This window comes from Medicago sativa, chromosome 5, assembly GCF_051527215.1.
Source record: "Medicago sativa cultivar Bolivia chromosome 5, Bolivia_mono, whole genome shotgun sequence".
Classification (NCBI taxonomy): Eukaryota; Viridiplantae; Streptophyta; class Magnoliopsida; order Fabales; family Fabaceae; genus Medicago; species Medicago sativa.
This window is the reverse complement of record NC_140753.1, coordinates 56,879,307-56,895,586: the sequence shown is the minus strand read 5'-3', so window position 1 is coordinate 56,895,586 and position 16,280 is coordinate 56,879,307. Positions and strand designations below refer to the sequence as shown.

The window sequence follows — 16,280 nt, the reverse complement described above, 5'->3', positions numbered from 1 at the left end:
GGTTTGATTGTTTGATGATTGGAAACAACGAATGGAATGGTGCAATTTTTTCTGGGAAAAGATGAAGTTTTGAAAAAGGGTTTTTCTTGGTCTCTATTTGAAGAAGAATGAACAGTAAAAAGGGAAAGCTTGGAAAGTGAAGGTAAAGGTAAAACCTTTGTGTTTTATAGCCTTTTGATCTAGACATGTGTCAACATCTTATGTTGACAGTTTTTTTTTTACAAAGTGGTGGTTCCCAATGACTGGAACGTGGCCCACTAACTATGGTGGGGACACCAAAATCTTCTTTTTTGAATTGTTTCCCTGAACGGATGACGTCATTTGAGTTTAAGACGTCGATTAAGCTGAAGTATATTCATTGGGGTCAGAAACATCTTTCTCTCCCTATCACTAAGATGAGTCGACAATGACGTTTCTGGGGGGCAATTTGTTAGCCTGTATTTTTAAAGGCTATCATTAAATGCAGTCAAAGGGAGTTGACCTTATCATCGAAGAAATAGAAAAGTTAACTCAAAGGTTTTTTCATCGAAGTTGGGCTTGCTGGGAGCACGTGTTCCGGCTCAACAAACAAGACCTATCGAGAGACGGTTATTTTGGATAAGGGCATCTCCAAAGCGCGTTCGAAATTCAAATTTAATGGATAAGGCTTGTTAGTTTTCTATAGTTATGGGTTTGAATTCGAATTTAGGTAGTTATTTCTAGTTGTATAAATAGTAGTTTTCCCGATGGAAAAAGTGTCACAATTCAATCATACAAAACTTACACTCAAATTATCCGTATGGAAGCAAGAAACGAGTTACAAGTTGCAATGTATGAATATGTGTACCAATTTACATTCAATCAATGCAATTTAAGTTCTTTTTCTTAAATGTCTTTGCATTTTATTTGTTCATGTTGAACAATGTCTTTGTTTTTTACTTAACAAACCTCGATTGAATTCAACTGGGTTGAGTTCAATTGTTTTCATTTTCTTTGATTTTATTTATCCTTTTTAAACACATTACATTTCTTGAAATAACACAAAAAGCACAAATATGCTCCTAAGATTTACTGGTTGATCTTGCAAGGAACTATTTTTAAACCAGCGGTTGTTTACCAAAAATCAGTGTAAACACACCTACATATAAAACCATCCGACTTTGCTTCCTGATAGACCTTATTGCAATATCCAAATCCTTTAACTTCAGTTGATGTGAAACAATCATAATCATTGCAACAAATCCTGCAAAATTAAATGATATCACGAAAATGAATCGGAAAGAAGCATAACGGAACATCCATATGAACATTTGCCAAGAGTTTTTTGGTTTCTCAGTACACTCTCAACCCCTTTGTGCAAACATTTGCTTGAGTTCCATAACGTACGATAGCGCAAAAAATATAAGAGGAAATTAATCAAAAACAATGAGTTCTTTTTCACAGAATATAACGGAGGGATGACATATATAAAGTAGTCTCATATTGACCAAATCCCAAAAACTGTCCAAAGCTTTCAAAATGTAGTTGATAGACAATTTACAGATCCAGTTTAAGACCGAGGAATGCAATTTATCAAAACCAAACATGGACGTGGACCATTCTACATACTCAGATGTAATAATCACAATTATTTATTCGCCCTACACAAAAACAAATCATTAGATAATAAATTTCAATTCAAAATTATGCAGTAATTTTTCAATTTGGAATCATATGTATATCATATTACAACAGCCTTAATTTAAAATCATTACAGTTTTGGCAAAACCATGCGTGTGCTCTGCTAGCTGCTGCTCCATCCTCCATGTTGGAAAAAATGGAATGGGATAACAAAATAAGAAGAAAATATTACAGGTAAAAATAGAAAGAAGAGTTAAATGAAGAGAAGAAGGTTGAAGAGGAAGAGCAGTAGTCTCAACTCTCAATAGAAACATAAAATTTAAGAAGTAAAGTTAAAATGTAGAAGCCGAAGTAGCCACTGGACACTGGAGAACTTTGAAGCTGTACCAGAGAAACTGGGGAAATATGGCTTTTATAATGGCTCCCTTTCTTTCTCCGTCAAAAAAAAAAATGCGAAGAAGCAAAAATGTGTATTGAAGAAGGTCACGGGGTGAGAGAGAGGCACTGGGATTATAATGAAAATTTTGAAAGGCAAAATGAAAGGTTTATTGTGAAGTGAGCAGTCTCCAAGAAAAGAAGTTTGATTGGTATATTTTGAGTGGAGAGATTCCAATTTCAAAGAAGAAAATTGAGAAAATGCAAGGAGTGGAGTATGTGTTTGGAGATTAGTCACTTTAATCTCTGAATAAGAAAGTAGTCGTCATTTTAATCTCTGAATGCAGATAAATTGCAAAATAGTCTATGAATGTAGACTTTGTTAGTCAATTAGTCAATGCAGACTCTGTTAGTCAATTTAATCCCTGAATGTAGAATCCGTTTGTCACTTTAGTTCCTGAAATTGACCAAACATTGAGGGACAGTTTTGCAATTTCTCTGCATTCAGGTATTAAAATGACCACTGATTTCTCATTCAGGGACTAAAGTGACTAATTCCCCTTTTGAAAGCAGAATGATTTTTCTATTTTTTGTTTTTTGATTTCCCTTCCATATATTTATTGCACGCGTTTTAATTTTTTTGCTGAACACCAACATTGAAAACACGCTTTACATTGAAAACATATAAAAAAATTGGTTCGATAAATGAGCAATAGTTAAGTAATTAAAATTTAAAAAATAAACTAATAGTAAGTTTAAAAGAAGTAAGCATTCTTAGAAGATGACAAATGGTAAACATGCCAAAATACTAAGCTTGCTTTATTATTATCTATAGATTTTTACGATAATTATTCTCGGAAAGGATGTGTGGAGTTTTTTGGCATACCATTCAAAAAAAAAAAGATGAATGTTCTGGAAAATCTCGAAAATGTATCGTAGGATGAATAAATTGGAAATACATACCCGGAAAAATAGCACGTGGGGTAGGGCTGGAAATGAGTCGAGTCGAGCCGAACTCGCCTGAGCTCGATTCGACTCGATAAGATTTGGTTCAGTTCGAAACTCGACTCGAGTTCGTTACGAACTTTTTTTTAGCTCGAACTCGACTCGATTCAAGTTCGCGAATAGTTCGGTTCAGCTCGTTAGGTTCAGTTCATTTGCTCGAATCAAATAATTAAAAGTAATTTTTTTGCTAAAAAATTCAAAATTTATACATCTTTCACATTTTATTAAGTACAAAATACTTAAGCACAAACAAGTGGATGTGCAGATGTTGAATCCATTGATCAAAGGTTTAATATCAACGGTGCAAATAGAGTCAGAAGCTAAGCATTGAGGTTGTTCAACTTTCATTAAATCAAATTATATGCAGTCATGCTTTCCAAGACTAAACTTTCATTAAATCAAATTATATGCAGTCATGCTTTCCAAGACTAACTATGTGCATGCGTCTATTCTTTTTGTTCAAACCAAATTTTCCAGAATCATATCTTACCAATTAGAGAACAAGACTTCCTCTTATGTAGAACATAGAGATAATTTAGAATAGGAAGCTACAAACCAGCTAACAAGTATTCGAGAGCCTTTCCACTTTCAATTTTCCAATTCCTAACCAAATAAATTAATTCCCAAATAAACATAAAAGTTGCAACAAAACAGAAATTGTTACAAACACAATTAGGTTGCATACGCAGATGAATAACAAATAACAAATGAGGAGCAAACAATGTTAAGCTAAAACACAGATGATGAAATTCTGAATAGTGTATAGAGAGAGAGGGAGAGAGAGGGAGAGAGAGAGAAAAGAGGGTATTCTATCTATCTTTGGAGAAAAGGAGAGGAAAGGTTTTCTTTTTCATTGGAAAGAGTAGTGAAGCCGTGTGGATGTAACTTTGGGAAAGAAAGAGTAAAGTTTAAAGAGTTAAAGCCTAATTAATTTTATAGTGTAATAATTAATAAATGTTTAAACTATTAATATACTCTTTAAAGGGTCGTTGAGAAGTCATATTTTTTTTTTACTACGGAGTATAAATTTTTTTAAAATAATTTAAGTATGTATTTTTTTTTGACAAGAATTTAAGTGTGTATGTGTGTCTATATATATGTATATAATCGAGCTATCTCATGAACCAAACGAATCGAACTATTTATAGTTCAAGTTCAGCTCATTTAATTAACGAACTTAATTTTCAGCTCAAACTCGGCTCATTTGGTTCATGAAACAAGTTCAACGAATTAATTGTCGAGTCGAATTTCGAACTATATTCGAGTTGGTTCGGTTCATCGCCAGCCCTAACGTGGGGGTGAACTTGAATTGGAAATGTTGAAATTGAGGGTGAAAAATTATGTGGAAAAAGGTTAAACAACAAAGGGTAAAAGTGGAATTTTCAAAGATTTGTAGGGGTGAAAGTACATGTGTCGGGGTATAGGGTAAAATTTCCAAGAAATCGAGACCATTACTATAGTTTTTGAGTGATTAATGATATAAATGCAAACACTTCTAGAATTAGTAACATTAATTAAAAGAACAATTTTTTGGGGGGGAAATAGAGATCTAATCTCCATTTCACTTCAATGCTACACACATTTTTTAAGACTAATTTAACTGCAAACATGTAATTGGAAATTTTTAGAAATTCAGAACATCTATCAATATGACATAGGACAACGGTTCTACAATATATATATTAGACATTTTAAAATAATACATAAAGCACGTTCTTTTTAGGCATATGTCTGGTGCGTCGCATAAGTTATCACAAAATTAACTAAACTGGAAATTAGAAATAAAGTCTTAAGCAAATGAAGTGCTAAAATCAATTATTTGGTTTCCACCTGGCCTCGTCTTCATCAAGCATTTTGAGCCATTCGGCAGTTTTTGCATCAGGGCGGGACTCGAGTTCAAGCTGTTTTTTGTACGCTTCTTTCCTTTTCTTTGCCTTGGAACTTGTTATCGGCCCCCCTAGACCATCTGAGTCATCATCAGACCCAAGATCCATTGGATCTCCATCAGAAGGAGATGATGAAGAGTCACTACATGTAGATCGAAATTTTATTGGTGGAGTAGGTGCCCGACGGATAATATCAAGTGGATTGAGTTTGGCTAATTCTGATTCTGAATAATATAAATTGAATGATCCTTCTGGGGAAGGAGTAGCCTACAACCAGGAAAAAAAAAACAGAAGATAGAGCAAATGTTGGAGAAATGGACCAAACATTAAAGGGTATGTCTAATTAAATAGTTGTGCTACATCAAGTTGATTCTAGTGGAAAGTTAAAAGTTTCAATAAACAAAAGTTTCAAGTTGATATTTATATAACGTTGTGGTCATCAAAGCATTATGACTAAAAGTTAAAAGGGCAGACATTGTAGAACACAGTACCTGATTGTAAAAATAATCGGCATCTGCAAAGATAATAGGAGTTTTATCAACACAGTGTAGTAAAGAAAAGTGGGAAACATATATATCAAAATATAAATCACCAAGAGAGAAGAGTGATTATGAATATTCAGATACGTATCAACTTTGAATACTAGAAATCATTTACTTCCCAAAAAGATGGTATTTGAATGCCAATATACACACAATGAACTTCGGAAGAAGATATCAGAGGCTGATATTCACAGCATACATTAATTAATATTATATAAGATATACATCAAATACTGAAGAACAAGTGAGGTCGGCTTACAGTGCGCTGGTATTGGAGCATCAAGGTCGAGTCCCAATTCTTCTGCAATACACTTATCATGATCATGCTCCAACCAAGGTACAAAACCTTCAGGTATAGGCTTATTAGGATTCCAAGGTTCATAATCTTCAGATTTAAGTGGTGTTTTCCTTGTTTCAATTCCTTTGTTTCCATCATCTGCTTTGAGCTTATTTGAGTCGACATCCAAGACGGTCTCTATATGAAGCAAAGAAAAAGGACATGAGAATACAGTAAAAAAATTGTATCACAACTGTTATGCAATACACTTACTGTGATCATGGTCATCCGTGAGTTCGTCTTCTTCAGGTAAATTCTTCATCACAGATGACGCTTCAGGTTCAAGTGCCGTTTTGTTTATCAGCTTGTTTAGAGTTTTTTGAGGAGCAAGCTGTTTCTTTGAATTCACCCGTTTCTTTGAATTCACCCGTTTCTTTGAATTAAAGCGTTTCTTTGAATTGAAGCGTTTCTTTGAATTGACGTTCAAGACAGGCTCTATAAAAAGCAAATAAGAACAAAGTAAGAGACGAGTGCGGTAAAATTAAACATATAGAATTTGTATCCCGACCCAACTGTTGGGCAATACACTTACTATGATCATGCTCATTTTCAGCTAAATTCCTGGTTCTCTTCTTAGAAGAAGCTTGAAGCTCAAGTTGTGTCTCTATACGAAGGAAACAAAAGCAATAGCAAATACAATTTGTTATAAGCATTGTAAACTTTACCATAAATGGATGTTAATTTTTTTCACATAAGCAAATGAAATCCAAACTCCATAATTAAGCAAATGAAGAAGTAAGGGTTACTATTTACTTACTTTTGGGTGCCATTATGGATCGATCTGTCAAACAAATAACAAAAATTGTGAATAATAAATCAATTAATTAGAAGCAATTTCAAAAAGCAGTAAGTTATGAATGAAAAATCGTGTGAAACATGGTCATGGATTTAAACGCAATTTCCCAGATCTATGGTTATTTCCCAGATCTATGGTTTTGTGCTCAACTTGGGTTTAAACTCAGATGATTTCACGATGAAACAAACAAACAAAAACAACTACTTGGATCGGAACGAGCAAGTAAACAATTCATAAAAGAAAAACAGAAGAGATGAGAAAATCGAGAAAGAGAGAGGTTACCGGCGATTAGACGAGAAGGACGGAACACCTTTCTTTCAATTTACGCACTTTTTTGTTTTAGCGTGTCGCTCTCATGTTTTCTTTTATAATAAAAAATGAGAGTATTACTTTTCCAACTAGGTTTCTCGTGCCCCTGGGTTTTTTTCCAAAAATGTCCTTGAGGTTTCTGGATTTCATAATCCGAAATGATGTTTTCCTTTGTTATTGGGTAAAAAATTGAATTACGGATTTTGTAATCCGGAAACTTCAAAAAATAGGGCGTGTTACATGATATTTCCGGATTACATAATCCGGAAACCCCCTGAACACCCCTTTTCAAGGTAAAACAGTTCGGATTATATAATCCAAACTGTATCAGCACAAGTTCTAAACATGTTTGTAACATGGATAGTCATTTTAGAGACAATATTAATCTTCCTCACTCTCATCCTTCTGTTTTTGGGTCATTGTTACCTGTTCTTAGTCAAAAATCGGGTTTTCGTAGGGATGGCAAAGCGGGTCGGCCCTCCCCATTTAGGCCCGCCCCGTCTAAGCCCGATAAAAACGAGACGAAACGAGCCGAGTTAAATTTTGTGACCGAGTCCAAAATCTCATCCCGCCCCGTTTAATGGCGGGCTTGCGAGTTGGCGGGTCGGCCCGCCAAACAAAAACTTTTTTTTTACAACTTAATTGTTACAAAAAAACTATGTTGCTTTTATCGTAAACAAATATAAAAGAATAGGTAGCAAGTAAATTTGTGAAAAACAAAATAATTATCAAATTGTTGAATTCAACATCATAACTAATAGCAAAATAAGGCAAATGCGCAACATAAAACAAATCATAAAATAAATCCAACAACCAAATTATAAAATAAGTCTCAAAATAAATAAACTCAACAACCAAGATAAATATAAAAGCATAAAATAAGTCTCAAAATATATCTAACAACCAAAATAAATCAAAAAACATAAAATAAGACTCAAAACAACAAATTGAAACACGAGTTAAACGGGCCGCCCCGCCACGCCCCGTGCCCGTCCCATTTCCAACGAGTTAAGCGGGCCGCCCCGCCCCGTGCCCGCCCCGTATTTTAACGAGACGAGACGAGTCGAGCCAACCATAGAAAGCGAGTTCAAAACTTCGACTCAGCCCGCCAAAAATAGCGGGTCAAACGGGCCGGCCCGGCGGGTCAGACCCGTTTTGCCACCCCTAGGTTTTCGGGTTACTTGATCGGATTGCTCCGAAACTTTCCCAGAAAATCAGAAAAAATTCAAGGGACATGACTCCCATAGAAGGGACTTCTTATGGGACTTCACCCCTCAAAATCCAAAATTCCATCGTTTAGACCCATTTTTAATTTTTTTTTAATTTTTCATATTCTCAGAAAATCCGAAAAAATTTGCATTAGTTTTATTTGATTTTTAGAATTTTTTGGTGCTTTTATATTTTTATGATTTTATTTGACAGGTTTTTAGCATTTTTACTTAGATTTTTTGTTGTTTTTAAAAGCAAAACTCAAAATTACTGAAATGTGAGAGAGTCTGATGGTTGATTATACATAAGAACTGTCCGGATTTTAAAATCCGAAATGCACAAGGGCAATTTTGGAAAAAAAACGTAAGGTGCGTGAGAAACCTATAGGGTGGAAAAAGTAATACTCAAAAAAGGAAAATAAAATAATAGTAGTTTCGGGCCTTTGGCCCTCTTTTGTACCAAAAAAATAAAAATAAAATAATAGTAGTTGTTTTTAGCAGCAACCCCAAATGACGCTTTTACCCGAGCAATAATAACAAAACAAATTTTGTTTCATTCAAGAAATTATTCTCAAGAATAATTTCCCATGAAATAAGATTTAATTTGATTTTATGTGTAAAATAAATTAAATTTGAATAGTTTAAGAAATCATTAAAAAAAGTAAGAAATTTAATCTTTCAACTTACAACTCATTGATATTTAATCAAACTTAATTTAAAATTTGACGCACGATTCTCCCGCACTTTTCTTATAGTGTTCTCTTTTCGTCTTTGTTTCCCGTGCTTGTCATTGAGCATATAAAGAATGCGGACTTTATAGTTAGATATAGAAAAGAAAAGAAATCATAGTATAGTAAGAAAAGAGAAAATTGTTGTTGACACATTGCATAAGGCTGTGACACACATGTAAAATACGTTTTTGCCCTCGGCAGTTAACTGCCGAATTATGAAACCGGCTGCAGTTAACTCCCGAGGAAAACTTCGGCAGTTAACTACCGAGGAAAATTGAAAACTTCGGCAGTTAACTGCCGAGGAATCCTCAAACCCTTTTTTTTTTTTTTTTACAAAAACCATTAATTTTTTTATTCTTTAAACCTAAATTTTCCTTAATTAAATTTAATTCTTTAATCCTTTTAAGGAATTAAACACAATTTTTTTATGATTTCATTCATGTGATTTTGTTGTCATAAATGAAGAAATATGAGAGATGAATAATATTCGGTAGTTAATGGACCTAAAATGATAATTCAATAAAAAAAATGCAACAACAAAAACCGTTACAAATGATAGAATAATTATATTTGTAATTATTAGTAATTAATTATAATATTTAAGATATTTTTTTGTTGTTCACAAATTATAATATTTCAGATATTATTCATCTCTCTTTCAAATAATTATATTTGTAATTATTCTATCAATAATACCTTTTTTTTTGTACAAATAAAACCACTTTTCTATTCTTCAAAAAAAACATTTTTTTAATTAATAAAAGTGATTGAATATGTAGTAATTCTATGATCTCATATTTTTTTATTTATGGCAACAAAATCATATGAATGAAATCAACAACTTTATAAAAAGAATTGTGTATTTAATGGCAACAAAATTCATATTTCTTCATTTATGGCAACAAAATCACATGAATGAAATCATGAAAAGAATTATGTTTAATTCCTTAAAAGGATTAAAGAATTAAATTTAATTAACGAAAATTTAAGTTTAAAGAATAAAAAGAATTAATGGTTTTTGTAAAAAAAAAAAAGGTTTGAGGATTCCTCGGCAGTTAACTGCCGAAGTTTTCAATTTTTCTCGGTAGTTAACTGCCGAAGTTTTCCTCGGTAGTTAACTGCAGCCGGTTTCATAATTCGGCAATTAACTGCCGAGGGGGTAAAAACGTATTTTACATGTGTGCAACAGTCTTATGCAATGTGTCAACAACAATTTTCAAGAAAAGAAAGGAGGGAACAAAGCAACACAAATGCAAGAAAACAAAAGTGATGAAGATGTTAAAACGAAAATATAACGAGAATGAAAATAATTGTCAAACATGAAACATCATTTATGTTTCACAACCATTTAATTATAGGAAAAAAGATTTTATTCTCAATTTCACCTAACAAAATCATCAATATTTTATTAAACTTTGCTCATCATCTGAGACACAATTCTCACGTGTTTTTTCATCTTCCTTGTTGGGTTCGTTCTTTTGTTTCATGTGTTTCATCTAGTCCTTGCATTTTGTTAAAAATTTGGTATTGGTCTTTCTACAAGATTTCATGAAAAACTAATGTAAGCCACGTGTGTAACAGCCCGATTTTTCGCTAGATTTATTTTATTATTTATTTATGTGTGTTATATGTGCTCTTATGTGATTATTGCCTCTATGTGTATTTTTGGTCGGGAATTGTAGAATTCAGTGTTAGAAGGGTATTTTAGTCATTTTGGACTTAGGGGTATTTTGGTCATTTTGAGAGTAGGGGTAATTTTGTAATTTTGCTGAGGATTAATTTTAGTGCTTAGTGAGAGTTGATATTTTACTAAGTACTAGGGAGTTGTAGTGATTTATTTTATTTAGCGGTAGTTGACCGTTAGTGTTACATTTTACCGTTAAGTGAGTAGTAACATTTATGTGTTAGAACAGAAATGGGTTAGGCCCATTAAGGTGTGGTGAGTTGAGCCCAATTAGGTGAACCTATATAAGCTCTAGTTGGTAGAGGAATTAGGTTTTTTGCCAACATTTTCATTTTCAATTAAGAAGAGATAGAGATGGAGAGAAGACAAGGGTTTGAAGAGGAGATCTAGAGAAGGCTAGAGGGAGGTCAAGCTTCAAGGATTGGAGCTAGGTTTGGAGCTAAAGTGAAGCCATAGTTGGTGTTGAGAAGAATTAAGGTAAGGGGTTAGGCTTTAATCATAATCCTTTAGTTTAAATTCTACCCTAATTCTTTGCATAATTGTGGTTAAGTGCTTAATTTGATTTTGGTTGTAGAATTTCGTGCTTAATTTTGTTGACATGATTATGTACATGAATTGAATGTTAATTGTGTTGTTGTTGTTGAATTTGTATGTCAAAATGGGTAGATATGAACATGATATGTTTTTGTATGAAATTGATGATGAATGAAGTTGTGGTTGTTGAATTGTTGATGAATTCATGTTCAAATGTTGTTGTTGTTGTTGCTTTACATTTGTTGTTGATGAATTGATGCAATGAGTATCATTGAAATGATGAATTATGATGAGATTTGTTGTTGTTGTTCAAATTGGTGAAGTTTATGTTAATTTGTTCATGCGAAGGACCCAAATGAAATTTTGAAATATGAGGTTGTTGGCTGTGTTTTTGATATTGTTGGTTGAATTGGACTTGGTAGAATTTCTGTTTTCATGTGGTGGTTGTGTTAGTCGAGTCGTTTGGGAGAAAACGAGTTTTTCGTGTGAAATATCGATGTTTAACTGTTTTTGCAAAAGAAATGATTATGTGAGGTTGGGAGAAATGATTTTGGAATGGTTGAAACTTGAATTTTTTTGTATATTATGATAGAGCTAAGTGTTAGGAGAATGTAGGCGAAAACGGCATCAGAAACGGATTAACGGTTTGGTTTTAATGCGCGAAAACGCGAAGGTTAAAAAAAATCTGCTACTGTTCACGCGTTACCGTTTCAGAAGCACTGTTCACGCTCTACTGTTTCAGAAGCACTGTTTCAGAAGCGCTACTGTTCATACAGCACGCCTGTTCTGTGTTCTTGCGTCTTTTTCTCACATTTTTGTTTCGATTTGGCTTTCGACGTAAACATGAAAGTTGTAGAGAATTTTGTTAGCTTTCCAGAGGCTTTGGTTTGACTTGAAAATGATTTTTGGTTTGTGAGTTATGAGGAAAATATTCCAAGGAGGTCTTAGGGAAATTTTACGAAAATTCCACATAACTATTTCTAAGTCAACCAAAACTCTGTGGAATGTTTCTTAACTTTAAACTTATGTTCTCTAAGTTCATTTAAGGTGTTTAATGGTATTTAAACTATGGTGTGATGGATTCAACTTGTTTTGATTTGAAAATGAAAATTTCTTGAAAAGTGATAAAGTGAGACGAACTTCGTGATTTTCATGATTTCGTCGCATTTGGCCGGTGAAACGAAATTGTATCCTCTACTGTACTTATAAGTAGCCTAGAGTTATACTTAGTTGAGACATTGAATTTTGTTTACTTGGTTTTGGTTTAATTGCTTCAATTATTTTAAAATGGTGAAACTAGAGACGAACTTGTCGAAAATAATCTTGAAGTCCAATTACTTGGCAAATCTTTTGTGGATAGTTCTATATGGTTAATTGAGGGTATGTGGGAGATGGTTGATGACTGGATATGATGTTTATCATGAAATGATGTGTTGTGCCATTTTACTTGGTTTATGAAAAGTATATGGAATTGTCGTGATATTTGGTAAGTTGATGTGTGTGATGATGACTCTTATGTGAATTGTGATTGTTGAATGTGTGGACATGTATACTTGATAATGCAATTGTTGTTGAGATAGTCAATGTAATTGAAGGTGTACTGTTACATTAGTGATTTGTAAGAGAGGAGGTGTGCTCTTACATTTGTTATGTTGAAGTTGTGCATTGTCGGGTCCTTGTTATATGTCCATGCATCATGATCATATTGAGTCATATGTAAAATGTAAGAGAGGAGGTGTTCTCTTACATAGGTGATTGGTAAGAGATGAGGTGTTCTCTTACTTAGATGTTCAGTTGGCATCTATTGTTGTTGTTATGGTACCACATGCATATATGTGTCAAGTCTAGGCGCATTGCATATTGAAATGATGTCTTGATGTGGCATGTGAATGGTGATTGTTAATGATAAGTGTGTTTGATGAATACATACTTGTGATATTTGGAATTGAATGGTTGATGAATTGTGACATAATTGAATATGTGACTTGATGAATTTGTGTAGTGGTGAAATTTGGTGAATGTCGTGATTGTGTGGATTGGTGTATATGTACATAGGTGGATTTTGTTGATGGTTGTGAATAGTTGAATTATGTTCTAATTGCTTGTCTCGCTTGCTTGTACTTATACACTTGGTGAACCTACTTGATGATGATTAATTTGATAATAATGATGAAGTGAGAATTGTATATGTATATACATATGATGTGGTGATTTCTTTGATAATGATGATTGCTTGCTTATAACTTTGAAATGATGAATTGTACTTGTTGAATTAAGCATGCTAGATGAGTAATGAGGTAAGTAATGTTTTCATTGATTGATGTTGATAAATGATGTGCTTTTGTTGATGACTTGATTAGAGATTGAATATGCTTGATATGTTATGATAATAATGTGATAGCTTGAGGTGCAAGTAATGGGGGATAATGATCATATGATGCTAGTATTCTAGGAGGGATGGTTAAGCATATGTGATAGGTATGAATCCTTAAATGTTATGTTTTTATCTGTTGATTATGATTAATGTAATGCTTACCCACAGTGGTTTCGACCGCCTACCTGTCTGTATGAATGGGTAGACGTTGTGCAGAGTAGTTGCTTGAGGTGAGTGCTTGGATAGCGGGAGCTTTCTCCGTTATCGTCTGGTGTCGTAGTTAGGGCTCTGATTAGGTCATAGAGTCTAGCTATGTCTTGTTGATTTTATTTTATCTTGTCGATGATGTCCATTTGTCGGACTTGGAGGATTTCGTATGATGTTGTATTTTGACCATGACATATATATTTGGAGATGTATGAATTATATTCCGCTGTGACTGTTGAGATATGTTATATATATATATATATATATATATATATATATATATATATATATATATATATATATATATGCATGTATGTTTGGATTTTGGATTTTGTGTTAGACGTAGCGTCTATTTCTTGAATATTTGTTATATTCGTGTGTTTTATCGCTTTAATAGAAATAGGGCGTTACAACGTGGACCAATAGGAACACACCATGTGGCACACTAAATGACAAAATAATAACAACAACAATAAATCAAATATTTTTTCGAAGTAATAAATCAAATATATTAATTTTATTATGTGGGCTGCTAGCTTACACCTACCTAAAAACACTAAGGTGCAAGTTAGCAAGCTGCACCACCCACTTATAATTTATTAAAACGTCATTTTGTTTATATTCTAATTAATTTTAAATAGAAGGACAATTTTCAAAACTAGCTTAAAAAAGAAGGCTAAAGTGCAACTTTGGCCCCCTATCTTTCAAAAAGTTGCGATTTTGGCACCCTAAGTTTGAAAACTACAATTTTGGTCCCCTATGTTTTAGCCCCTTTGCAAATTTGGTCCTTTTGGTCAATTTTGACCAAGTCAACGCATATGTGGCATGCCACGTGTGTAATTAATTAATTAAAAAAATAAAAAATCGAAAAAATCAATTTTAAAATTAAATAAATGAAAAAAATATTAAAAAATTTTGGAAAAACGAAAAATAATGAAAAAATTAAAAAAATTAAAAATTTTCCAGATTTTAAATTAAATAAATGAAAAAATCCAGAAAATCAATTTTTAAATTAAATAAATGAAAAAAAAAATAATAAAAAATAAAAGAATAATGAAAAAATTCGAAAAAATAATGTCAAATTTTCCAGATTTTTTAAAAAATTCAAAAAAATACGATTTTGGAAAATTTGACATTATTTTTTTCGAATTTTTTCCAGAATTTTTTTCGAAATTTTTTTTTCAAATTTTTTCCAGAATCTTTTACAGAATTTTCTAATGTTGAAAATTTGACATTCTAAAGGCGCAAGGAAACGAAAAAAGTATACACAAAAACACCGACGAGAATACAACTTGGCCACAAATTTGGCACATATTTCTTCTTTAGGGAAATAAATGTTTCCATGACATTACTTTTTCGAATAAGTGATTCTTGGAATTGTCCATGAATTTTTGTGAATTTTTTTTCGTTTTTCTAATCATTTTTATTAATATTTTTATTTTTCAGTGAATTTTTTTCGTTTTTTTAATCATTTTTATTAATATTTTTATTTTTCAAGAATTTATTTCATTTTACCAAAATTTTTTAATTTTTTTTATTATTTTTCATTTTTCCAGAATTTTTATTATTTTTTTCATTTATTTAATTTAAAAATTGATTTTTTTCGATTTTTTATTTTTTTAATTAATTAGTTACACACGTGGCATGCCACGTATGCGTTGACTTGGTCAAAATTGACCAAAAGGACCAAATATGCAAAGGGGCTAAAACATAGGGGACCAAAATTGTAGTTTTCAAACTTAGGGGGGCCAAAATCGCAACTTTTTGAAAGATAGGGGGTCAAAGTTGCACTTTAGCCAAAAAAAGAAATAAAAAAGACAATGACATGCTTAAGGTACAAAACATGTAATAAAGACAAATTTTAAGGAAATAATATTTGGAATCATAAAAGTGGGTGTAAATTAATGAAGGTTGTTAACTTGCACCTTAATAATACTTATAAAAATGAGTGTAAATAATCAAGTGGGTGTAGGTTGCTAACTTGCAACTTAATAATTTTAGGCGGATGTAGTTTGCTAACTTGCAACTTAGTATTTTTAGATGGATGTAAGTTAGCAGCCCCATTTTATTATTATTATTATTGGTTTTTATTATTATTAAAATTGTTTTGTTGTTTAATTATTAATTAAAAAGAAAAGAAAAGAAAAGATAGAACAAGACATAGAAATTAATCTCCTTTAATATAAGAAAAGAACATGTTGTGGAAAATCTAATTATGCCCTTATCCCTTTTTAATGCAAAGGTCTCAAATTTTGGGGTAAATCTGATATTTTTTCTTACATACTCCCTCCGGTCACATTTATAACCAAAAAACACTTTTTTAGATACATTGAATACTTAATGTATGCAGTCACATTTATAGGTCACGTACATTAATTATTCAATGTACCTAAAAAGCTACTTTTTGCTTATAAATGTGACCGGAGGGACTATGTGGAAAACCTATTAATGCCCTTGTCCCTTTTTAATGCAAACATCTCAAAATTGGGGGTAAATCTGGTCTTTTTCCTTAAATTTCTAATATGATGACATCACTTAACTAAAACATCAATTAAAAAATCATTATTTTCACTGTTTTCAACATGTTTTCTGGTTTACTTTATTTGCACATGTTTCCAACGACAGACATCACTAAACTAAACTTATTTTTGTACTCTTTTCTACTTTATTCAATATATGTCAATTCAAAAATA

The 16,280-nt window shown here is 32.3% G+C and overlaps 1 protein-coding gene across 1 annotated transcript; it reads right to left on the bottom strand.

The window, feature by feature from the left end:
- Positions 1–4,629: 4,629 nt before the first annotated feature.
- LOC146923345 (uncharacterized) lies at positions 4,630–6,950 on the bottom strand. The gene is made up of 7 exons (XM_085716107.1): positions 6,823–6,950; positions 6,502–6,525; positions 6,277–6,348; positions 5,958–6,179; positions 5,667–5,882; positions 5,357–5,379; positions 4,630–5,132 (listed from the first exon to the last, which is right to left on the bottom strand). Exons 2-7 carry the CDS (start codon positions 6,512–6,514, stop codon positions 4,791–4,793), a joined length of 888 nt encoding a protein of 295 aa, XP_085572233.1. The 5' UTR covers positions 6,515–6,525; positions 6,823–6,950; the 3' UTR covers positions 4,630–4,790.
- Between the last annotated feature and the right edge of the window lie 9,330 nt (positions 6,951–16,280).